The sequence below is a fragment of the Kogia breviceps genome, chromosome 6 (assembly GCF_026419965.1).
Source record: "Kogia breviceps isolate mKogBre1 chromosome 6, mKogBre1 haplotype 1, whole genome shotgun sequence".
NCBI classification, from domain to species: Eukaryota; Metazoa; Chordata; class Mammalia; order Artiodactyla; family Physeteridae; genus Kogia; species Kogia breviceps.
Genome location: NC_081315.1, coordinates 113,943,544 through 113,970,327, shown reverse-complemented (window position 1 = coordinate 113,970,327; position 26,784 = coordinate 113,943,544). Strand labels below are relative to the sequence as shown.

The 26,784-nt window shown below is 35.9% G+C and overlaps 1 protein-coding gene across 3 annotated transcripts in view; it reads left to right on the top strand.

Annotated features, from left to right (window-relative positions):
- Window positions 1-26,399, top strand: part of PPA2 (inorganic pyrophosphatase 2) — an 83,826-nt gene extending 57,427 nt beyond the window's left edge. For all 3 annotated transcript variants that reach the window (XM_059067442.2, XM_059067443.2, XM_067036434.1), the window contains 5 exons: window positions 1,633-1,760; window positions 3,385-3,470; window positions 11,969-12,038; window positions 25,077-25,113; window positions 26,186-26,399. In XM_059067442.2, coding sequence (XP_058923425.1) covers window positions 1,633-1,760; window positions 3,385-3,470; window positions 11,969-12,038; window positions 25,077-25,113; window positions 26,186-26,214 — 350 coding nt within the window. In that variant the 3' untranslated portion in view covers window positions 26,215-26,399. The remainder of the gene's footprint in view (window positions 1-1,632; window positions 1,761-3,384; window positions 3,471-11,968; window positions 12,039-25,076; window positions 25,114-26,185) is intronic.
- The last annotated feature ends 385 nt before the right edge of the window (window positions 26,400-26,784 follow it).

Sequence of the window (26,784 nt, the reverse complement as noted above, 5' to 3'; positions counted from 1 at the left end):
ATCTTAATCTTTAGAATTCACTGTTTTAAACATCCTCCATCACTTACTTAACCTGTGTTCAGTTTCAAGTGATTCTTTTTTCCCTTAGTTAGTTGTAACATTTCTGCAGTTTGCTCCAGAATTACTTTAGATAGATGTGTAACCCATTGACATATTTTAAAAGTTTAGATTTGCGTGCCTTTAGGCCGCATACTCAGTCTTTTATTTGCCATAGTCTCTGCCATTTCTATGGTCTCTGCCTTACCACACTTATTTCACTTATGTGAAACACCTGGCCTTTGGAGACATATGTCACTCTTGCTAAACCTTTACCTAACAGGCACAAGGCAAGGATAAAAAGGAAAAGGATAATTCCTGTCTGTTCAACCCATGCCTGCTAGGTTCTTACCTTTTCCTGTCATGCCTAGTGAGTGGGGATTCCCACAAGGCTTGGATAAGCGTGTCTGAAACCAAGTGATCTTTAAATTATCCCTATGCCTGGTGTCATCTCCTGGTTTTAGTTATAGCTTTCTAATGCTCCAAGTGCTGCTAAGTCTGTTTGTCATTTGCCATAATATACTATGAATAAAGGACTATGCTAAATTTCCCTTAAGCCACAGTCTGGTGGAGAGTAAAGACGTCTAGTTTTATCTAGTTATTTCTCATACTTTTTGAATTGATATTTTTGGAAATGATACATTCCTTGGGCACCTCTTTTGGGGGAGGGGCCTATTACTAATACAGTAGTATTTCCAATTATATTTAAATGAATGTCTTCAAAATGTAATGGTTAAGGTGTTTACGTGGTAATAGAACTTAAAAATAAATCCTACAAATCATTGCTAATTTGAAATGAAAAACTCTGAACCGTCCAAGTATCACTCTGTTTAAAATTGCCCTGACCACATTCTCTGTCTTACTCTGATTTATTTTTCTTCATCAGACTTTTCACCACTTGAATTGTGTATTTGTGTCTTTATTTGTTGTCTGTCTCTTCCTACTATGTAAGCCTGTGAGCAGGGACTTGTTTCTGATTCCTGTTCTACTTCACTGCTTACAACAGTGTTGGATACATAATGAGAAACTTACTAAATATTTGGTGTAGGAGTGCATGAAACCCTTCTCATCCACCTGTAGTATGTTCTTTTCTGGGTGCTGCCCTCTCCATTCTACTGTCAGCACCCTTTGGCTTAGTACCTATAAAACACGGATCCTGACGTTGTACCTCTCCCTACTCGAAGCCCCCCACTGTCCTCAGAATGACATCAGTCCTTAAGTATATCTCACTTAATCTTCTCACTTTAATAGAGTTTGTTGTCTATCTGCCTGTTGTGGGGTTTTTTTTTTTTTTTTTAAATTAAACCTTTGAGCTCCTTGAGGAAAAGAACTTTGTTGTCTTCAACAAAGTTGAAGACTTTATCCCCTACTCCTTACATGGTATCTGAAGGTGCACAAGAAATGTTTGTAGAGTGAAGGAGTAACATTTTACATGGGAGAAAAAAAGGCAAGTCCGGAGGTGATACGATACATGCTGATGATTATGCTGCTAGTGAGCAGCAGGGTTGGACTGACTACCCTCAGGCCGGTGCTGTACCACTAATAGGAGTGGATTTTGATTTTTAACAAAAAGTATTTTTGTTTCTTCACTTACAGATATTGAAGATGTTAAGAAGTACAAACCTGGTTACTTAGAAGCTACGCTTAATTGGTTTAGATTTTATAAGATACCAGAGGGAAAACCAGAAAACCAGTTTGCTTTTAATGGAGAATTCAAGAACAAGGTGAAGTTGATAATCTTTATTTTAAAATGTGCCTGTGATACTTGTACAATATTTCTTTCACTTTGGGGGATTTCATACATGAACATTTGTATATAATATGATAACAAAAGTGCTTTTTACTGACTTTCATATTTAAGGACATTATTTTATCATTTTTATTTTTAAAAAAGTTTTAGGAGATCTCTAAGTAAATCAGTAAGGCTGATAAATACCTATATGCATCTGTTTATCTATCAATAAGTCCTTCATCTTAGAAAATGAAGGATTTCCATGATCGGTCTAAGTCTGCAAATTGTATATGAAGAAAAGCCTTCCATTTACTTATTCCAGAGGAGAGAAAGTTACTGACCATGAATGCAGATCCAAAGGGGCTTCCCTCCTAAGTGTTCATCCTACCATGGCAGAATTAAGGTACTTAACAATTAAGACAGCACTTGAATTATCTTACTGTCAGAGGATTTTTCTATTAGAAAACCACAAAGTTACCAGAAAGCGCCTCTAATATGACACATATGGAGGAAATAGACCAAAGAGTTAAAGTCAAAAACATGGACTATGTCTTTTAAACTTACTGCCACTATATAAATTTCACATTGTAAACCAACCTTTAAGTGGTACTAATAAATAAAGTATATTTTGCAGTTAAAGTAAGCCATGGTCGTGAAAACTTTAAAATTACAATAAGTATTTTGTTACACAAGAGTTTATTGCTGAACCCAGTATTTTTTAAAGGTACATTAAAAGAACCCTTAAGATCTTGAGGGCTTTGTCTAAGATTTTTAAATATAAATATAAAACTATTATTTTAGACTGTAATCTCTCACTTAAGGAAAATTAGGAACATTTTTTGGGAAAAATATAAAGAATTTTCTGCTTTGGAAAAATAAAGCAAGTTTTCCTTAGACGGTCTTACTAGATCTATATCTATTGTTGATTTTGCATTTTTAGACACTATATGAATTCATACTAAGAAAAAAAAAATAGAAAATGTTGAGGTTTACTACCTTCAGACAGTGGATAATCTAAAACCATTATGCAATTGGACTACTTACAGCTTTGATGACGATGAAATTAATAGGTATATGCTTATTTACAAGGAAGATACTGATAGTAGGCTAACCACTTGACATTCAACATCTTATTTATTCTTTCAACAACTCTATGATTTAAATCAGGGGTTGGCAAACTTTTTTGTGTAAAGGACCAGAAAGTAAATATTACAGACTTTGTAGGCCATATGGTCTCTGTCACAACTACTCAACTCTTCCATTGTAGCACTAACGCAGTCAGAGGCCATGCACAGATGAATAGGCATGACTGTTCTCAATAAAAACTTTATTTACAAAAACACATGGTGAGCTGGATTTGGCTCACAGGCCCAAGTTTGCCAACCCTTGATTGAGATGATCTTCATTACATTGCATATTATAGATGAAGAAATTAATACAATGAGATTAAGTAATCTGCATAAAGTCACACAGCTGGTAAATAATGATGTGAGAATTTATACTCAGGTTTGCCTGACTACAGAGCTCATGTTCTTAATAATTAACTGTCATACTATGACTAGTTCCATGTTAGTATAATGATGTGATTGCTGTGTCTGTTTTTGGTTTTTAACTAGGCTTTTGCTCTTGAAGTTATTAAATCTACTCATGAATGTTGGAAAGCATTGCTTATGGAGAAGTGTGCTGGAGGGTCTATAAATTGGTAAGAACTTGTCTTTTCTATGTAGAGTTATTTTATTACTAACTGGTACTAAAGAGCCATATGATACTGCTCAGATCTGATTTTTTTTTTTTTAAGAGAATTGAAATGTTTTTTCATTTAAAAAATGTTTACAGAGCACCTATTTGAAAGGCATTACCAAGTGCTGGGCACTATGAAATTGGGAATTGACATGACCCCTTTTCCCAAGGAATTTATAGTTTAGTGGGGTATACTGTCAAGTAAAGAGGCATTTAATTGTAATGCACCGTGAATATATGCAAAGGTGGATTTTCAGCGACTTTTCAACATGTAGACGTATGATTAATATATGTAATAAGTACCACATCATTTCTTGGTAAGAACAGTTAAAAGCCTTCTTATCCAACATGATCTGGGTCACCAGCTAATTGATTAAGGGGAATCAAACAATAGTAACGTATATAACTCAAGCGTTTTATTTTACTTTAAAACATTTAAGTGTACATTCATTTATCAATCTGTGGATATAGGCCTAAGACCTTTTCTGTATAGATTACATATAGATTATATATAGCCTAACTTAATATATAATAGAAAGTAAAGATCAAATCCTGTAATCTTTAAACTCCTTACACTTAAAAACCCTTATAAATTTTTAGGGTTCTTTTCTAACCTTTTACAGTTGTCTTATCACACCTAATTTGATACCAAGTTTTTATAGTGATTCACCTTTATGGAGGCTTTTTAGAGTCTGGATAGTGTGTACAGCCTCAGTGGTTTTAGAGCCTACTTGGTGTTCATAGAAACAGTTCTCTTTCCATACTCCCTTCATTGATGGGCATAATTACAGCTTTAATTATGAAATTGTAATACCAAAGACCACTGACATAAAAAAAGTTTGGAAACAAAAACAACTGACTGTTGGTAAGCCTAACTAGGAGGCAAAAAGTACACAGTCTTTCTGGAGAGCAGAGTCCTACCCATCTTCATTGTCCTCTTTGAATCGGGAGAAAGTGGGAAGTCATTTACTCTTCAGCAAATACTGATTGAGGGTCTACTGCCAAGTACTGTGCCGATATAGTAGGGTTGCTGCTGTGAATACAATAAATATAGAGTCCCTGTCCTTCTGGGGCAAAAAGTCTGGGAATCAAGAGAGACATTAAAGAAGTCATTAGAATAAAGTAATATAGAGTAAAGAATTAGGCAGTCTCAAGGAATATTTCATCCAAGTCGTCAGAGGCTCATCTTGCAAATGCTTGGGTATTATAGCTTCCGATTCTGTTTCTCTTGAGTCTAGAGAAACACTGTGGACTCCATCTTCTCCTCCCATTTTTCTTACCTCTTATGTATTGATAGAATACTCTTTTTTTTTTCAACATAGTCTTAAAATTTAGGTAATTGTTTCTAACATAAATAGTACAACTTACTAACAAGAAAACTGGGTGTAATAAAATGTCATCTAGCCCTCACTATCCTAGTAACTAATAGACTGAATTCTTCTTTATGGTCAAATATTCTAAGTCAGATATTAATGTGATGGGCTCCTCTAAAAAGAGGGGCCTCTGATTGTCCAAAGAGGTATTTGCTTGCTGTTTGCTTTCCTCTTCTTCCTCATGGTACTTTCAGGAAAGCTTTTGCAGTCTTTAACGGGACTTGTATGGTTCCCAGGTTTCCTGGGCTGCACAGCTAGAGAGCATCTCTGGTTAGATTTTCTATAGCTTGATAGCATTCCTTCTATGCTGACTCTAATTATCTTTACTGTGAAGGTAACTTTATTTCTATGCTCTGTGGAGTCATTTTGCTGTAGCCTCCTAGGTAATGATAAGAATTACATTAACAATAAGAATTGACATTTATTGAACTCTAGTAGTTTTCAGGTTCTAAGAGTTTTATATGTATTATCTAATTAATATTCACCAGAACCCTATAAGATGTGTATCATTATTATATCCATTTTACATATGAGGAAATTGAGGCCATGTAGAGATTGTGACCTATCGAAAGTCTCACTGTGTGATGGATTTAAGCCAGACTTCAAACCTACTCTCTCAACAGCTTTATTCTTCCTCTTTGTTTTCAAAGAATACAACAAAGTTAATTTTTTAAGCTTGAAAATTTTTAGGATATAAGTTTCTGGTTATAAATTTTATACATCTAGATAATTTCAAGTCAAAATATTCAGAATTTTAACTCATTTTTGTCCATATTTTCTTTATTTTTTTGTCACTACTTGATTTGTAAAATATACTTATATTAATAAAATTTTTCTTTCCTTTGTCTTTACCTAATGAATTGCTTCTCTCTCTCAGTTCCTTACAATGTACTCTGTTATTGATTACCAAACCATCCCGCCTTCCTTTTTAACCTGTTCTCCCCACGCAAATCAGTTTAGGTCTGAACTGAAGACATTATCACAGCAGTTCTCTCAAACAACGTATAGTACAGCACAGTTACCCAGGCAAACCATTAGAAAATTCAAATGCGTTGTCCTTTTCTTTAAACCTGGTGAATTAGGATCTCTGAAGAGTAGGGTCTAAGCATCTGTATGTTTTAAAAGCTCCCTGGCTTCTGATGAACTTCTCTGCTTAGAACTATTAAATCCAAACTTCTCTTAGAAGAACAAACAAGGCCTTCCAGGATTTGGCACTTGCTACCCGTCCAGCCTCATTTTCCGTCACTTTTTGCCTCTTTTTTCATGTTCCAACGACTTAGAGCCACTCGTCACTCCTCACAAACACCATGTTCTTATTGACCTCTGGGCCATACTCATTTTGTTTCCCTTTGCCATGATTTTCTTCTCACTTCTTGAAATGGCTGACTTACATATCTTTTAAGACTTGGTTTTGACTTTGCTTTCTCTAGGAAACTTTCCCTCATCCTAGCCTTCTGCTTGCTAAGGTGCCATTGCACTCTATTCCTTGCCCTTCTGTGTAGTCCTATCACTGCATTTATTAATTAACTCCTTGTTTTATGAGTTTGTCTTCTCCTCTAGAGTATAAGTTCCTCAAAAGTAGGTGAATAAAAATGTTGTATTCATCTTTATATTCCTTATCCCTGACATGTAGTAGCCACTCAATAAATACTTGTTGGACTAATTGCTGAATAATATTTTAAAGCCAACAAATAGATGTTTTTTTAAAAATAAATTTATGTATTTACTTATTTATTTATTTTTTGACTGCCTTGGGTCTTTGTTGCTGCACGCGTGCTTTCTCTAGTTGTGACGAGCGGGGCTACTCTTTGTTGCAGTGCACGGGCTTCTCATTGCAGTGGCTTCTCTTGTGGCAGAACATGGGCTCTAGGCGCACGGGTTTCAGTAGTTGTGGCACACGGGCTCGGTAGTTGTGGCGCACAGGCTTAGTTGCTCCGCGTTACGTGGGATCTTCCTGGACCAGGGCTCAAACCCGTGTCCCCTTCATTGGCAGGCAGATTCTTAACCCCTACTATGCCACCAGGGAAGTCCCTAGATGTTGTGTTTTAAATCCAGTAGTGACTCTACTGTTTCCAGGAGCCCTGCATTTATTAAATTATTTAATTGATAATCCTCTTTATCACAATAGGTTTTGTCAGTGTTATTTTTATTCCTTTTCCCCACTGCCTAATGTTTACTCTGGAAGCCACGTATTTTTTTTTAGCAGGGATAATTTTGTTATTTCTGTTTTTACCAAAAACAACTTTAAATTCTTTGTAGGAGAAATACAGTTTTTTACCATTTGGGTTTACTCTTCAACTCCTCTCACACTTTCTTCATCATGGTTTATGTATCTACCTTATTTTTAAGAAATCAGAACTGCACTGTTCATTTCACCCATTAATTTTATTTCACTAATCATTTCCGATCCATTCGTCTTACAGATTTTTCAAGTTTTGACTGATTCTCAACTTTCCTTCTAATTATAAAACTGCTTTAATTTCTTTACTCATAAATCGTTTTGCCTTGCAACTACTCTCCTGTTTAACATATTCTTTACAGTACTGTCAGAATTATCTTTGAAAAATACAGATGTGATTGTCATTTTTACACTTAAAATCTTCTTGTGACTCCCTTCAATTAATAGGATCTAATCCAGCTCTTCTACATGTTAAGCAATGTGTCTAAACTGACTTTTCCAGCCTCCTGTTCATCTCCTCCGATTTCATTGTCTTTCCTCCATGAATGCCTGCTCATTCTTCAGGAAGCAGTTTAGATGTCACCTCTGCAAAGTATTTTTATTTCTTTTGGGCAAAATTAACTATACCCTCACCTGTGCTCTCATATCACTGCTCTTTCACACCTCTAGGTAGAACTTGGAGTGTTTTATTACTTTTTTTATGTTCTAAATTGAGTTTGTACTTTAGCCCTAGTGACAGGACTTGGCATATAGTAGGTAGTTTAACCATGCTTACTAAATGAAAAAAATATATATAAATATATATGAAGTTTTTCAAAATATGTATATATTTCAAATATATATATATTTTTCATATATATATTCTTCCAAATTGTTTATCTCTTGAAGTTGTTTCTTTTACCTTTCTAGAGGAAGGTGTATCTGATCCATATATGGATAGCTCCAGTTCTTTTAGCTTTGTATAGATTTACTTCAATGTCAGTTTTCTTTGACAAATTCTGGAGGTTATGGACTCAGATCATCATTCTTATCTCTTTAAATTTTCTCTCTCCTTTTTTCTTGAGTACTTTGCTTTAGAATGAAAAGCCTTGAGCAATCTGAATCCTGGGCACTGTCTTTAAGGATTCTCATGAGTGTGGTCCTTTGTCTGATTTGAAATTGTCTTGAAGAAAATAATCTTCTCTTTACTAAAATTTCATATTGCTGGCCCTATAAATTTCATCTTTTAGGTATCTATTATTTGCAGGTAATTTTCTATTTCTCTTTCTTTTTATTTAATCACTTATTTTGCTCTTTATGTAGCTATTAATATATCTTTATCATTTGTAAGTGAAATTTGGTTTGTTGCACATAGAAATTTTGGTATTGTTGATCTTTTGTTCTAATGTCATATCTGCTTATTTTGATCAGCAAGATTGTGTGTAGGGTACACAATGTTTATAAATTTAGAACAAAATATTTAATATCTTATTATAAAAAGGAAAGCAGCACATTCTTCCAAGTCAGTTTTTTTTTGTTGGTTTTTTTTTTTTTTTTTTTGCGGTACGCGGGCCTCTCACTGTTGTGGCCTCTCCCGTTGCGGAGCACAGACTCCGGATGCGCAGGCCCAGTGGCCATGGCTCACGGGCCTAGCCTCTCTGTGGCATGTGAGATCCTCCCGGACCAGGGTACAAACCCGTGTCCCCTGCATCGGCAGGTGGACTGTCAACCACTGCGCCACCAGGGAAGCCCCCCAGTCAGTATTTTTAATCTCATTTATAGTAGGCACCATCATCTTTCCTTTAAGTGGTTATACTGCTTCTTCTCTTGTATGCCATAGTCATAGTTGAAAGCTAGGAAGAACCCTAAATATTACAATGTTCATGGGGGCTCCATGGTTCAACATTGTATCCCCAGCATCTAGAAATGTCCCTAACACATGGCATTAGAATAATTTTTTGAATCAATAAATAATATGAGTCAGTGTTAACTATTTTTGTATAAGGGACAATTCAGATAAAATTAAAATGTTTCTTGATAGCATGCCTTTTATTACACCTTCAGACATTCAAGGTAAAAATCACTTCCTTAAATTCTGAGGAAAGTATACTGCAACTCAGATTGCATTCTTTATTAACTAAAAGGATATTAGTGAGGAGGATGGCACTGTTTGTAGAAATAAAATGCTATAAAAAAAGGCGGGGGGGCTATTGGAGAAATAGTAACAAGGGGCTTTGTAATCTCTCCTCTTTTATATTTTATATATAATTCAAGAATCTCCTAAGTCCATTTGTATATACCTTCCATTTAATTCTTGAAACAGCCATACTAATAATTTGTCCAAGGTGAAAAATGGCAGAGCTTGTTGGCTTCCTAGATTCTAGCTGGTTACTTGTCAAGATATATTACTGGGGATATTTTAAAAGTTACTCAGTTTTTTTTAATTTATAGAATATTTTAAAAGTTACTCAGGGGCTTCCCTGGTGGTGCAGTGGTTGAGAGTCCACCTTCCAATGCAGGGGACATGGGTTCGTGCCCCGGTCCGGGAAGATCCCACATGCCGTGTAGCGGCTGGGCCCCTGAGCCATGGCTGCTGAGCCTGCGCGTCTGGAGCCTGTGCTCCGCAATGGAAGAGGCCACAGCAGTGAGAGGCCTGCGTACCGCAAAAAAAAAAAAAAAAAAAAAAAAAAAAAGTTACTCAGTTTTTAAAATTTACAGTCCTGGCTTTAATATTTTCTTTCTTTTCTAATATTTCTGTTGATGGTTTTGCTTTGTTGTGGGAATAGAGGATTATTTTAGAGATAAGTTATCAGGTTTAACAGGTAAAAATAGAGGACACACCCTTAAATCTGAATTTCAGATTTTAATGTAAATGTCTCGTGGGACGTACTTATACTAAAAAAATAGTTTGCTTGGGACATACATATACTAAAAAATAATTTGCTGTTTATCTGAAGTTCAAATTTAACTGGGTGTTCTGTGTTCTATCTGACAACCCTATTTACAGGACTCCCTGTTCTCTCATCACCATTTTCCCAGAATTCCCAAGGAATGTTTCACTTTGGTGTAGTTTTAATGTTAAAAACATTGCGTGTAGCAGGGGCCCCCAACCCCCAGGCCACGGACCAGTACCTGTCCGTGGTCAGTTAGGAACTGGGCCGCACAGCAGGAAGTGAGCAGCGGGGGAGTGAGCGAAGCTTCATCTGTATTTACAGCCTCTCCCCATCGCTCGCGTTACCGCCTGAGCTCCGCCTCCTGTCAGCATTATGGTGAGCTGTATAATTATTTCTTATATATTACAAAGTAATAATAATAATAGAAATAAAGTGCACAATAAATGCAATGTGCTTGAATCATCCCCAAACCGTCCATCCCCACCCCCCCACCCCAATCCATGGAAAGATTGTCTTCCACAAAACCAGTCCCTGGTGCCAAAAAAGGTTGGGGACCGCTGGTGTATAGCATATTTAGTATTATACCATGTTTTCTTCAGAAGAGTAGCACTTAAGACTTTTCAGTGTCTGTTTTTTTGCCTTGTTCCTTTTAAATTTAGTTTTGACTTTCTTTAGAGAAACATCTAACTTATAAAGCCTTACCTTTTTCAGTTTTTAGCTTACTTAAACATGGGCTGTGAAGAAGAGAGTATAACATAGTTTAGTCTTAAAGATGATAATGCCACCTTTCATCAAACATCATCACTTATGCCAAGAATGAAAACAAATTCCACATTTTGAGTCTGGATAGAAAGGAGAATGACCACTTTCATAATTGCTATGTACCCAGTGTCTGATTATGGGCAGATGTAGCTGAAAAGATAAATAAATAACTAGGCAGATCTTTTATCATATATATCCCAGCATATTTCACAAAGCCATTGCCAAAATAAATGTGATAATGTACATCCCTTAGATCCACTTGGAGAGCACACATGCATGTGTGTGGGTGTGTGTGTGCATGTGTGTGTTTCATCTATTAATTATCTCCTTTAGGTAGCTGCTAATCACTTATTTCTTCAATTCTGAAAAATTAATTTGGCTTTAATGCCCTTCCGTACTACCTTTTTCTGTATCCATTTTAATCTGATTTCTTTGATGAAATTTTTAAAAATCAGACTTAATATGTTTGAGGGGAATGATGCATTTGCTTTCATCTAGGCGGTAAGAAATACGTGGTGGAGATAGCATGTTTGTGGAGATAGCACGCTAGTCCCCACTGTGTGGGAAGACTTTGGACTTTATAGAGCCTTTACTGGTCATGGGAGGAGCTGTGTCTGTGCCTTGCTAAACTTCCTTACTTGTACAAAAACTAAGTTTTCATGTTCCTGTGGTTTCCTCTCACCACCGTTAGCTTAGTCTTCCATACCTGTCTGAGAAAGAGATTCTACACCATCTTTCAGCAGCCAATTACAGTGTTTATCACCTCACTTAGAGGAAAATCCTTCCTCATGGTCGTCGCTCTGTGGGTCAAATTTGTTTTTTCTTTTCTTCAGTAAAGGTGAAGGGTAGTGGAATAGCCTTTTATATATACCAGGAGATTATTTAAATTTGTATACTATCATTTGTTTTTCTTTTTAATTCTGGAGAGTGCAATGCTATGGAGCACTTTATATTTATAACTTTGCATGAAAGAATGTACAAGACCCCAGTTGTCCTAATTTATATTCATCCAGGTCCTTTTTCAGGGTATCTTAATCACATTTCTGCAGTGCTCTAGCATTCTGCATTAGAAGGTCTCTTGTCTCCTTTTGAGTGAGTGAGAGACAGAGAGGGAGAGTGTGTGTATGTGTTATTATCCACTGAGATCCAAAGACTCGGTAACTGTTGGCTGGGATCATACACTCAAATGTAAAGTATTTGAGAGCTGGTTTTCTTTTTGGTAATTGCTCCTTTTTTATCCTGTTTAATAATAATATTCTCTTTTCCTCTCCAGCACAAATGTGCAGGTATGTGATAGCCCTTTCCATTGCTCTCAGGAGGAAGCAAGATCATTAGTTGAATCGGTAAGGAACAAATGTCCAAGGCATCCTTTATTCTTATAAATGTCATGGGGAAGTCTAGCAGAAATTCTGAAAAATCTAGCAATGAAACGTATCAAGCCTTTTGGGGAGCATAAAGTTTAAAAATAACATTAAAATTATTTTTTCATGCAGGGAATTTAGATTAAAAACCTTAAAACCTTTTAGTTGTATTTCTGTTTTCTAAAGTACATTAACCACTTAACTGATTTCATATGATACTATTTTTCACCAATTTATTGTTGTTTGAATGCATTTGCTCTCCTCTATACTGACCTGCTCCCATGAATTATCCACAATCCAGTGTCTAAATTGTGACTGGCTGCTGGCACAGGTGCATTTCGGCTCAAAAAAAATGAAATAAGTACATCCCTTTTCCTTTTTTTTTTTTTCCATTTAGTTTGGTTACCTCACAAGCTTTCCTTCTCTTAACTAAGAAGATATCCTCGGATTTTTACATGTCTTAGTGATAATGCTGCCTGGAGGCAACTGAATTTATTAGCAAAGTAATGCTTGATTTGGAAACCACTAAATAAGAAAATTCAAATTCAGATAATCAAGTAATGTTGCTGTGTAAAGTGTGTTCAGGAGCGATCTTAGGCTAGAAATCCCATTTATAAATTAAGGGTTTTGGGGTTTTTTTGTCTCTTAATTATCAGATAGAAATGAGTGAATTTAGATCTTTACTTAAGGAACAACAAAAATGTTTGCTCACAATGGCTGCTTTGAATTTTTTTTCCATTAATTAATCAGTTATTTAATCATTGCCTGCTACATGTGGTTAGAATCTAGGTGCTGGGGATGCAGTATTAAAAGACACAAAAACTTCTTTCCTCATATAGCTAACGTTCTAGTTGGGGTGATGGATGATAAATAAATACACAAGTGAAATATGTAGTGTTTGTGAATGCGATAAATGCTATGCTGAAAAATGAATGAGGGAAGAGGGGATAAAGTGCCAGGAGTGGGATGGGAGTTGTAATGATTGAAAAGTAGTAGGTAACAGCCCCACTGAGGGGAGAATGGACCTGAGTCAAGATTTGTAGAAGATAAGGGACTGAGCCAAGTGACTATCTAAAGGAAGAGAATTCCATGCTGCAGCCCAAAGGCCATGGGGCAAGTGGGTACCTGACATGTTCAAGAAATAACCGAGGAGCCACAGTGGCTGGTGGAGTAGAAAGAGTCTAAGGGAGAAAGGAGGAGATGAGATCAGAAATGCATGGATCTGGGGGTGAAAATGGAGGCAAATTATTATGAAAGACACTGTACAATACCCTTAGAGACTATTTTAAGAATTTCACTTCTTATTCTGAATAAGAAGGAACCATTGAGGGATTTAAGCAAAGGAGTGATATGAGCTGACTTAGATTTTATTTTAACAAGATCGCTCTGGCTGCATTGGTGAGAACGGGCTAGGGAAGCAAGGGAAGATGCAGGGGAGCCATGACAGTGATGCAGGCTACAATATCAGTGTATTTTCTTCAAGTTTTCAATATTATATCTGTGTCATTACATTCTGAACTTAGTTCTCATCAATACTTATTATTAATTCTTTAAGAAAAAAATTAAGGAAAACAAATTAAAAACTTGATTCACGTAGTCTCCCACTAATCTCAGATTAAGACTATTTCATTTATTTTAGTTTGGGTTTTATAAATGATAGATATAATAGATACTTGTCTTAAACTTAGCTGTAAGAATAAAGTTTCAATCTTACATCTTTTTTAAAAAGTTGTTTCCTAGCATATTAGTAGGAAAAGTCCTCTTGGAAAAAGATAATAATTGGAGAACATGGATATGATCTGGATAGTTTGATTTGGGGAACAGGATTAGAATTCAGAAACATTAACATCCAGCTTTAATTACATGGTTTGGTAGCTTTGTTGTGTTTCATAATAATGAAGAAGGTGCTATACTGATTTTTCACTGAGAAAACTATGGTAGAAAATCAAAATGCAGAGAAAGCAGTCCCTCGTCATCAGCTCAGGTGGAACTTACTGTATATGGGGTTTCACCATTAATAATTTGTAAGTCAAAGAATTGCTCTATTAGCAGCCTCATTAGTGATTCAGGAGCTCAGATTAGGTAACAATTTCTCCTGAAAATTTTATCAGCTTGTAATAATGAAATTCTTTGTAGTCAGAGCATTTTGACTTGGCATTTTATCTCTTTAGAACCACATTGAGATGTTTGAATCAGCATTACTTAGGTATATATTCCCAGATCTCTCTATTTTGCTATATATTGAATGTTGCACTGACTTCAAGGTACTGTCAGCTTCTGTTTGTCCTTTGCTTGCTCAGAATAACTTAAGACATTAAAGTCATCCATCAAACTTGATCATATTCAGACCACATCAATCCTGGGCCTGTATGGAAACAAGTTATAACCCCAAGGTTTATTAGTGGACTTAGAATAAGTGAGCTCATGCTAACAAGTTAATCAACTTAGGTAATATTATCTTAAGACAGATGTGTAGATGTTAAATGAGTCTGGAGACTTCCCTGGCGGTCCAGTGGTTAAGACTTTGCCTTCCAGTGCAGTGGGTATGGGTTCGATCCCTGATCGGGGAGCTAAGATCACACATGCCTCGTGGCCAAAAAACCCAAGAAAATAAATAAAACAGAAGCAATATTGTAACAAATTCAATAAAGACTTTAAAAATGGTCCACATCAAAAAAATCTTGAAAAAATAAAAAGATAGATAAATAAATGAGCCTGAAGTTATGCTTAAAACAAGGCCAGATAGTAATACAAGTTTTCACTTTCTAGATGTATATTCACAGAATATTCAGAATGATCGTTAATTAGGTGAGATTTTAGGATCAAGTAATTGGCTTTGGTGAACATATACTGTTTTTTTTTTTTTTTTGCGGTACACTGGCCTCTCACTATCGTGGCCTCTCCCGTTGCACAGCACAGGCTCCGGACGCGCAGGCTCAGCGGCCATGGCTCACGGGCCCAGCTGCTCTGCGGCGTGTGGGATCTTCCCAGACCGGGGCACAAACCCGTGTCCCCTGCATCGTCAGGAGGACTCTCAACCACTGCGCCACCAGGGAAGCCTGAACATATACTTTTTAAGTATACAAAGAAAAGAAATGGACTAAACTCTTGAGGGATTAGGAGAACGGTTGCAGGAAGCATATACTGGTGAACATATATTGATCAAAATACAATTAAGTGTAGTAGCATTGAAGCCTCCCCCCAAAATCATTAAGTAGTCACCCAACAATGTGTACAAATCAATTAAATTAGGAAAAATAGTGTCACCATAACCAAGAAAAATAAAATAAAAGCCAACACCCTGATGACTATTATTTGGATGCATTTTAGAAACAAAAGAGAAAATATCTACAGAAGTAATTTGTCAAACTTAGGTTAGAGATCTTAAGAAGGATAGCTGATCTGAGGAGGATAAGGAGAACTGAAATGGTCAGAAAGGTTATTGGATTTTGTTTATAAATACAGATGTTTGAATTATATACAATCATGAAAGGCATGGCTGTGTCAAAAACAAGGTTTGCTACTTAGATCTGAACACACTAGGGATCCACAGAGGCAGTTGGTTACTCTGGGCGTCTGGGCTACAGTGTGTGGCCACCAGCAACAGGAGGAACTCAGTGGTAGTTCAACCACAGGACCACCCAATTACAGTTTTTTGGATAGTGTCTTTTTTATAGCCAAAAAGGTAGGACTCTTTCCCAATTTTTGAAGGCTGTATGACCAGAAGTTGGAGCTTTATTTCAGGGAACAAGGTTCAGAGCCTTTATAGGGAACAAGGAATGTATGTTTGTGTGTGTGTGTGTGTGTGCACACATGAGTGTGCATGTGTGCATACACATGTAGTTTTCCTTTCAGATCTAATATCAGTTGATATTTAATGACAGTTGATTCTGGGATTTAAGATGCTAGTTTTAGGATCCTTTACTGTATGTAAAGTGTTATTTGGAAAATATATTGAGAAGATGGGAACAAAAGTTGCAAGCTTTATCTAATATATATAATTAGAAAATACATTGTTTTTTCTAGTACATGTGGACACTTCCAAAAATTGAGTATATGTTAGGCCACAAAGAGTTGGAAAAAATACCAAAGAGTTGAGGTAATGCAGACCATATTCTCTGTCAACAGTATAACAAAGTTACTAATTGGTTATAAAAATATTAAAAGAAAAACACCCCCAAATCTGTGTTGTTTGGAAAGTAAAAATACTTCTCAAGTCATGTCTCAAAAAAATGAATTATGAAAAATTATAAAATATTTAAAATTTGAAAGACAACTAAACCACTCTATGTCAAAACTTGCATGATGCAGCAAAAATAGTTTTTGAGAGAAATTAACTGTATACAGCAGAAATGAAGAAAGAAAATTGAGAGGCTAGACATTCAACTCAACAAGCACTCTGTTTTTTCTATCTTTTTACATTATAAGAAAGAAAATTATAAAGAATAGAGCAAATATTTAATGAAATGGAAAACAAGGAGATAATGAAAAGGATCAATTAAAATAAAAGCTGGGTTTTCTTCTTTAAATGCTAATAATATAGACAAACTTATTACAGAAAAGACAGTGAAATAGAGAAGCCATAAATAAAAATATCAAAAATTAAAATTAAGTCATTATTACAGACACAGGAGATATATAAGTAATCAGAAAGGAATACTCGGGACTTCCCTGGTAGTCCAGTGGTTAAGACTCCATGCTTCTACTACAGGGGGGACAGGGGGCATGAGTGAGTTCGATCCCTTTTCAGGAACTAAGATCCCACGTGCCACACAGTGTGGCCAAAAAAAATTAAAGAAAGGAATATTCTAAATTGCTTTTGGCAATACCTTTCTAAACAAAAATGAATTTACAATTTTTAAAAATGTATAAATTACAATGTCAAATCAAGAATAAACAGAAAACCCAAATAGACTTATCAACAGCTTAAAGGAATACTTAATTATGAAAATGACAATTTCTCCCATATTAATTAATGAAGTCAATCTATTTTTAATCAGAATTTCAGTAGGGTTTTCACTGAACTTGGTAAGATAATCCTAAAATGTATATGGAATATTAAAGGGCCAAGAATAACCTAGAAAAGACTGACAAATTTAAAGTTTTTTTTCAAGCTGTAAACAATTAAAGATACCACAAAATAAGTCAAAAGATAAGCCATTGATTGGGAGAAGATACTTGCATATAAGTGACAAAAGAATTAACAGCTTATTCAAATCAACAAGAAAAAAATAACCAGTAGGAAAAAAAATGGGCAAAAGTATGAATGGGCAACTCACAAGAGAGAATATTTAAATTGCTAGTAAACATGGGAAAATCTGCTGTGTTTCCCTAGTGATCAATGAAATCAAGTTAAGACATAGTGCAATTTCATAGTTATCAGATAGGCAAATGTTTACAAGTGTTTTTAAGCAAGTGGAGAATGGAGACCACTAGTACTTGTTGATATGCTTTATGGGAGTATAAATTAGTACAGCTACCTTGAAGAGCAATTAAGTGATTTCTAGTATAGTTGAAGATGCTTATAACCCACTACTCTGAAGTTAACCTTTCTAGATGTACATTCTATAGAGACACTAATACATACGTTTTTATGATCAGACATGGGAAAGTTGGAAACTGGACAAATGTCTATCAATAGAAAACTGGGTAAATAAACTGTAGTACATTTGTACAGTGGAATACTATACCACAGGTAAAATATGTGAATTAGAACTATATGACTCTACATGGATAAAACCTGAAAGTGCAGTGTTGGGTGAAAAAAGCATTTGCAGCAGGATATAGTATGCATTGTTGAAGTAAATTTTAAAACACCCAAAGCAGCACCATATATATATATATATATATATATATATATTTTTTTTTTTTTTTTTTTTTTTTTTTGTGGTACGCGGGCCTCTCACTGTTGTGGCCTCTCCCGTTGCGGAGCACAGGCTCCAGACGCACAGGCTCAGCGGCCATGGCTCACGGGCCCAGCCGCTCCGCGGCATGTGGGATCTTCCCAGACCGGGGCACGAACCCGTGTCCCCTACATCGGCAGGCAGACTCTCAACCACTGCGCCACCAGGGAAGCCCTAGCACCATATATTTTTAATGAATACAAACAGATACATTACTCACATTTTAGAAGCATAAATAAGAACAATAAACACCAGTTTCAGCATAGTGGTTAGGAGAAGTTACTTCTGAGAGGGAATAAAAATAAATAAGGTCTTTATTTTTGATGAGTTGGGAGAAATAGAGACTTCAGTTATAACTTTTCTGAAATAACAGTGTTAACTCTAAAAAAAAATCTAGAGAGTAGATATTTGTTATAATGGTCTCTTCATTTTCTGTGTGTTTGAAGTATTGATATTTCATAATTAAGAGAATTTGTATGCCCAGAAAAACAACACAGAAAATTAATGAAACCCAAAATTGACCTTTGAGACCAGAAAAACTGATAAACCCTTTAGCCAGAATGTTCAGGAAAGAAAAGAGAGAAAACAGATCTTTAATGTCAGGAATGAGACAAGTGGCATCACTGGTGATTTAGGAGCTATTAGGAGAACAATAGAGAAATATTGTGAAAAAACTGTATACCAGTTAATTTCACAAGTTGGATGGAATGAGCAGATTCCTTGAAATACATGAACTACCAAAACTCACTGAAGAAGAAATAGGCATAAACAACTTAAATTTGCACTTAAAAACCTTTCTGTAAATACAACTCTACAACTCTAGACCTTGGATCCCACTGCTTTTATTAAGCATTGTACTGAAGCTTCTAGCCAGTGCAGGAAGGCATTAAAAAGAAGGAAAAGGCATCCAGGTTATAAAGGAAGATGGCATGAATGTCTATATTAAATATTCCATAAAATCTAAAGCTACTAGAATAAGTGATTTGAGCAAGGTTGCAAGATATAAGCTCAATATACAATAAACAATTGTATTTTTATATATTAGGAACAAAAATTAACGAAAAATAAATACATTATTTATAATTGCTTCAAAAATATGAAACACTTAGGAATAAATCTGGAAAAAAAAATGTGAAGAACCTGTACCCTGAAAACTGTATTACATCGCCCATAGATATCAGAGAACTGAATAAATGGGAAGATGTATCATGTTCGTGGGTTGGAAGACTCAATATTGTTATGATGTCAGTTCTCAAACTGATCTATAGATTTAATGCAGTATCAATCAGATTGTAGTACACTTTTTTGTAGAAATTAACAAACTCATGTATGTGAATACTAAGGACCTAGAATAGACTCAACAACTGTGTAAAGAACAAAGTTGGAATACCAACTCTTCCTGATTTCCAGACATTTTATACAACTACAGTAATCAAAAGAATATAGTCATGGTGTAAAACTAGAGAAAGATCAGTTAAAACAAATCCAGAAATAGACCTACATATATGTGGACAGCTGATTTTCAAAGTAATAAGTTTTCAACAAATAGTGCCTGAACAGTTGGTTATTCCATACGGGGGCAGTTAACATCAGTATATACTGTGGCCACCTCTTTCATCCCTAAACTTTACCAGCAATCTCATAAACGCATGTTGGCGTTTACATAACCAGGCAAAGGCCTTTAGGTGAATCCATCATCAAAAGCGTCTGATGTGAGTCTGAGGCATTGTTATCGCTTAAAAGCAATAGCACTTAAAAAAATTCACACCAAAGCCATATTAACGTTTTTTTTTAGAGGCCCACAACAAAGATAATCAATAAAGCAGCTAGTTTAGAAGTGCACAGTTTGGGGTTCTGTGCTCTAATGGGAAACTACCAACTAATGAATATTTTAAAATAGTTTCAAATATGAAAAGTAATGACCAGAAGAAGAGTGTTACAGTTCATTATAGTGGTTGGATAGGACTTTTAACAGCATGCTTCTCAGATCGTTTCCTTTGGGCATGTACTTCATTCATCTCTGCTTAAAGCTATTGATGACAACAACAGTTTCCTTGCACATCTCAGAACAAGATGACAATCCTTGGCTTCTGGTTTTTGAAATCAAGCCAACTCAAAACTAAGTTCTGAAATCACTCTGGCTGGGATGCCCTCTTATTACCAGGGTTGCTTGGACCTCTTGGACTGCCTAGGCAAGAGACCCTTCCCTGTGTGGGCGCTCACTTTACATCTCCATCAAAGAGGACTGTGTTTCCCTTTAGAGTGGAACCTTTCTGTGGATGTGATTTTTTCTAATGAGGTCATGCTACAATATTTATGCCATACAGATTTGTTTTATTTGTGACTCTGAAAATGAACATCTTTGTGGCAGTTTGCTATTAAAAAATTTAAATAATGTATTTTCTTGATAAATCAGGATCTGATTCTAGTATATCTCCCTCTTGCTTTCCCTTTCTTTCCTCTTAAAAGCTTCACTGCATTACCACTCAAAGATAGACAAAGGAGATGGAAGTAAAATAATTTTTTTCAGCTACTAGCCAATTGTATACATTCTTGAAAGGAAGAGGAAGTAGATTAAACTAACAATAAACCTAAAATACTCTTACAGGGACTTCCCTAGTGGTCCAGTGGTTAAGACTCTGCACTCCCAGAGCAGGGGGCCGGGGTTCAATCCCTGGTCGGGGAACTAGATCCCGCATGCCACAACGAAGACCCAGCGCAGCCCAATAAATAAACAAAAAAATATTTTTTAAAAAATACTTTTACATTTTGTTTATGGATAACTAAGAATTGGTCAAGTTTTGTTGATTTATAAAGCAGAAATCAGAAAAGAAATGTGAAAATAAAATGAATATAGGATGAGGGAGATTAAGAGGTACAAACTTCCAGTTACAAAATAGATGAATCATGGGGATGAAGTGTACAGCAAGGGGAGTGTAGTCAATAATACTGTAAAATCTTTGTTTGGTGACAGATGGTAACCAGATTAATCGTGGTGATTATTTTGTAATGCATAGAAATACCGAATCACTATATTGTGCACCAGGAACTAACATAGTGTGGTAGGTCATTTATACTGCAACAAACAAACACACGCAGAAAAAGAGACCAGATTTGCTGTTACCAGAGCGGTGGGTGGGGGGAGGAAGAATTGAATGAAGGCAGTCAAAAGGTGCAAACTCCCAGTCATAAGTAACTACTAGAGATACACGGTAGAGTAGGATAAATACACTGTATGTTACACGTGAGAGTTAAGAGAGTAAAAGCCTGGGTGCTCATCACAAGGAAAAATGTGTTTTCTGTTTCTTTAATTTTGTATCTATATGAGATGATGGCTGTTCACTAAACTTAATATTGTGGTCATCATTTCATGATGTAAGTTAAATCATTATGCTGTACACCTTAAACTTATACAGTGCTGTATGTCAATTATATCTCAGTAAAACTGGAAGAAGAAAAAAAAAATGAATATAGAGTAACTGCCTTATAAACCATGGAAACATAATGTAGGGAGGGAATACCCAAGGTAATTTAGTTCAACTAAAACCCTACTGAACCTGAATGAAAAATCAGGAACTTTTTTCTCTTTAATTTTGAATCCTTATAATGAAGTAAAAGAACATCAATCCTCATATCATGTAGTAAAGCAAGCTTTTACGTTAGTTGACTGTGTCAAGTTTGTTAATTTGAACAAATGTAACCTGCAGGTGAAAATGCTTATAGGGACCTGATGGGGTTATCAGAATGAGTACAAAACAGTTGTTTAATAGTTCATATGCATTTAAAATACAGTTTACACATGAATAGGGACAGAACCGAGTAAGCCTTCTTTGGTTGATAAAAGAGGGGAATACTTTGGTAATAACACTAAATTTGTTTGAAAGAAATTAAAGATGCGAATATTCATGAGAAGTATTTTTGGAGTGGGAGAGGAGAGGAGATAACATTTTTAGAATGAGAGTATAAAGTAATACAGTTTCCTGGAGAATTTATCTTAGATGAGTAGAGGGTGCCCACATTCATCCCCTACTGAGAAATTAGGAGAAGTAAGTAACTGAAAATCCTTCTGTTTTTTACAAGGAAAAGGTAATGATGGTGACTTCTGAGAGTGAGGGTTGGGATTAGGTCACTTTAAAATGCTGCTCTGTGCGTTTCTTTGTTCTTCCATTTTCTGTAAGCAAGTGTAATGTTTAAGAATCAGGAAGTCGTTGACAGTAGGTGAAGAGTTAAATAGCTGATGTGTATCATGAACCCATTGTTTTCAAATTTAAATGTTGGTCTCTTCTGACATATGTTAATATGGAAAAATGTAAAAAAAAAACAAAAAAAACTTCCAGACTTTTCATTTATTTTATCTCTGTTAGATTTACCTGTGATGTTTGTTTTCTTTTATATGAGGCTTTGTACAGTCTGAATATATTCTACCAACCAAGAAATATATTTTAGGAATAAAGAAATAAAACATTCTGGGAATTATTTTTAAAATAAAATGTAATGATAAATGTTTTAGCTGGGGTAGTTTGTCCATTTCTTTTCTGTAATGCTTTTTAGGTTAATGAGAAGCTGCTCTATTATTCTATTTCATATATCATACATTTTCTTCCCCTGAAATGTTTGACAGCTCCAGCAAGAAGCAGCTGCTAATTTTAAGCAGGAAATCTAAACAGCTACCTTTCCAACAAACTCTGTAATAGGCATCCTGCACAATTTAAAGAGCATAAGAATTTCAAAGAATAAGCAAGTTATTCTGTTTTATAGTCTACTTAGAAAAACAGAGCCATGAAATCCCAAAGGCCTAATCTCAATTTTTATGTTGTAGTGTTACTTTCACACCCAGAATTATTTAAGTTCTGCCATCCTCAAAACCAACCATGTAAGCATTTTCTCTGTGCTAGGAAGCTGAATAGAATTTTCTTTCGTTTTTTTTTTTTTTTTTTTTTCTGAAGTACTTGGAAAAATCTCAAGGATGTTTCACATAAAATTTGTACAGAGGTCTTCTTTATTTACATTGTTATATCATCATTCTGTATGATAGAAAATATAACAAAGCATATTTGATTAACCTTTTTCTCAAAGAGTAGAAGGAAAAATAACTTTAACCCATTTATGATTCAGGGGAATGTATTAGCCAGCATTTTTCAGAGAAACAATCAGTAGGAGATAATATGAAGAGATTGTTAAGGCTTGGTGATTCCAAAATCTGCAGAAGGGGATGGCCGGCTGGAGACCCAGGAAGGCCAGGGATTCAGATGAATTCCAAAGGCAGTCTGCTGGAGAATTCCCTCATGCTTGGGGAGGCTGGTCTTTTTGTTCTGTTCAGGCCTTCAGCTGATTGAATGGGGCCCACTCACATTATGGAGGGCAATCTACTTTACCCAGAGTTCATCAATTTAAAAGTTAATCTCAACCAAAACCAACCTCCAAGTTGGCACATTAACTATCATAGAGAGTCTTTTAATATTGCTGAAATTTATATTTTCCTGCTAAGTTGTTCTTCAGGACTGTCCTTAGACCTAAGGAGGGCCCTGCTTTGGGTCCTTCTTTTTATTTTTTTATTTTATTTTTCTTTTTTTCTGTACACGGGCCTCTCACTGTTGTGGCCTCCCCCGTTGTGGAGCACAGGCTCCGGACGCGCAGGCGCAGCGGCCGTGGCTCACGGGCCCAGCCGCTCCGCGGCACGTGGGATCTTCCCGGACCAGGACACGAACCCGCGTCCCCTGCATCGGCAGGCGGACCCTCAACCACTGCGCCACCAGGGAAGCTCGGGTCCTTCTTTTTAGAGGGTCCTGCTTTGGCCCTCATCCAATCACGTCCCTCCTCACAGGGCAAGACCAAGGGACAAAGTTGTGCATTCACCAGGAGCCCAAGCCCCCATTCTAGACCACCTTTAGTTACTCAAGTCCCTGGAATTCCTTACCCAGATAGCTGCAAGCCTGTTTCCAGGGCCGACACGGGCATCTCCCCAAGTGTACGCTCATGACTGTGTGGGCTCTGCTCACCATGACTTCTTCTACAGGGGCCTGTGGGTGGCTGTTAGGAGGCAGGGGATACCTAGATGTGTGAGCTACCCTTGTGCAGGTAAGGCCCTCAACACAGAATGGAGCCTGGGGTAGCAGAAGCGGGGTGGGATGAAGGCCATGTGCCTCTTTTCCTTGCTCTGCTATGTTCAGGCAATCTCTAAGGTGTCCAGAATGCTAAACGAGAGCTTCCAAGTCAGTGCAAAGGTATATTTATCAAGATAGTAGGATGCAACAGTTTTTATAGTCACTTTGCTAGCTTGATTTCTAACCTTTAAATACTCAGGTGTATGATATATGGGTCTCCATTTGTACATTTGCCCCAGACCTCAAGTATCAGAGGCAGATCTTTCCTACTAAGGCTGAGCAAATTCAGAGAATTAGAAGTTGAATATTAAATTTGAAATCTGAAAAGTGTGTTATACAATCAGGGTGGTGGTTATACCTCAGGGCAAAGAGGTTATGATTGGGGAAGTGCCTGGCATGTTCCATTTCTCAACTTGGGTGTTGGTTACATAGATGCTTGTTCTGGTATCCTTGGGCTTTGTGCATTCTTCTCTGTAGAGAATGGATCTCTCTTTAAATTTTTTTTTAAACCTTTAAAAATGTATTATTCTTAATTAGGAAAAAATCTTGTACCTCAGAAAAACTTTTCAATCTTTCTACCACAGGTTATGTCTGTTCTAGGAATCTTGGCCCAGTCGTCAAAATAGAAAAATTAATTTAAACACTTTAGAAGACAGCTAAATACATTATATAATGTATCTCTGTGTGTGTGTACCTACGTACACATGTGTGCATTTATCTATGAATGTGTGTTTTGGATTTTTGTTCTCAAGGCCTCAGCCAAAGAAGCAACTGAAAGAAAAACCCCTCTCCTCTCTTCACATTTATGACAGAAAACTTTTTCAAGAATGCTTTTTTTTCTTATTTGACTCTTAAGTCTGTGGTTTGTTTATCTGAAAGAACAGGCAATAACAATAAAAGGCAAAGAGGAGTATTCATTTTTTTCTATAATTTCATGTTAAAAAAAAAAACGTTCTGGATATGGTTTCCACATCTAAATGTTCGTTATAACAGACTCCGTTCTTATCTTTCAGGTGTCATTTTCACTGAATAAAGGAAGTAATGAAGAAGGTATGGTATCTGCTGGTTCTTGAGGAGCTAGATATGTAAATTTATTCATTTACAGTAGTGGAGACCCCCCAAAATACAATTGATTAATTTAAAAATTATATAAACTAAGCAAAATACTTTTTTAGTCATTAAAATTTTCAGATGAAATCATTTATTTCCTAATTTCAGAAAATAAGGAACACATTTATTACTTTTAGGCCAGAAAGTAGTTTGATTGTGCAGTGACTGTTGGTGAAGTACTGTACTGAGGTTCCAGCTAGTTCTGATAAATTTTAAGCCTCCAAATGTCTGCTTTTGGGAGACTTTATTTATTATCTATCATCATTTTAATGAATCACTCATTTTAACTAAAGATCTTAAAATCAAAATTTATAGTAGGAGTAAAAATAGCATTTTTTAAAATTACCATTATTTGAAGCTGTTTTGAGAAACAAGTAAAAATGTTCTGTAGTAAAAATTTCAAAATACAAGCATGTGCATGTATCATTTGCCTTTTAAAATATTGCAAGGCTCTTTTGCCTTTTTGTTTTAATATGAAACTTTAGAAGAATATTCAACTTGCAAGTTTGGAGGAAAAATGAGAACTATTTACTATGAATCGAGTTATAAGATGTTTAGAAAGGAGCAAATGTGTAGACATGATCTCGTGGGAAAGCAAACTATATTCCTTATATGGGAAACTAACAGATTGTTTCTTTGCAATACTATCCCATTTTGGGTATTTGACAGACAGTCAGATTTTACAGTACAGTGTTCTCCTAGACCTTTCATGCCGTAGCTAGGACACTAGCTTCAGTACTATCCAATAAAGACTAAAGTGACCCAGTAAGATGTAGGAAATAAAGTGGGAAGACTCTAGAGTATAAGGCCTTAGCCAAATGAGAGAACTTAGGACGAGAGTTTAAAGGTGAGTGGCTTTAAATATAGAAAAGTGTCTTACTAAGTTCTGATTGTTTTTATCTGCCTAAATCTTTCAGAAAGGTCTAAATTAAATTTGTCTTATCCTCCTTTTCTCCCCCCCTCCCTCTCTACCCCTTCCCTAACACCCTGCTTCCCCCATTTTTAAACACAGATCAAGTATGGCACTTCCTTGGCAAGTGATGAGAACATTTGAAGTCCTGCCATCAGGATTCCAGTCTCTAAAAACTCCAAGACTCCATCTCCCCCAAGTGCTAGAAACAAGCAGATCTATGAGAATTTGCTAACTTCCTTTTGAAACTTCTTTTTTTTTTTTTTTCAAACTTTTTGAGATATGCAAAGTGTAAATAAACATTGAAATTTTTGAATTAGTCTCCTTTGGATATTTATTGATGTGAAAAGATGTTGTTGAATTTCATAGCAAAAATTTAGAAGCATTGAGTTTCACCAGTTCCAGTTTGCATGCCTGAAGGAACCCAATGATTTTATTAGCTTTTATTTCTGTGAGTTAATATAAAACTGCTAAATTTAGTAAGTTAATATGATTTTTATAGATATTATTGCTCTCATTTTCGTACCATATTATGTTTTTTGAGTCCATTGCTGGTGGAGACTTCCTTTAGCCAACCTTTGTCCTCTTAATAGTCCTGTGTAAATGTGTTTACATTTATTAAGGCTCTTTCCTACCATTTATTTTGTAGGTCCTAAACTCCATTTGCTTCTCATCAAGTCCGCTTAGTTTTACTTCTCATC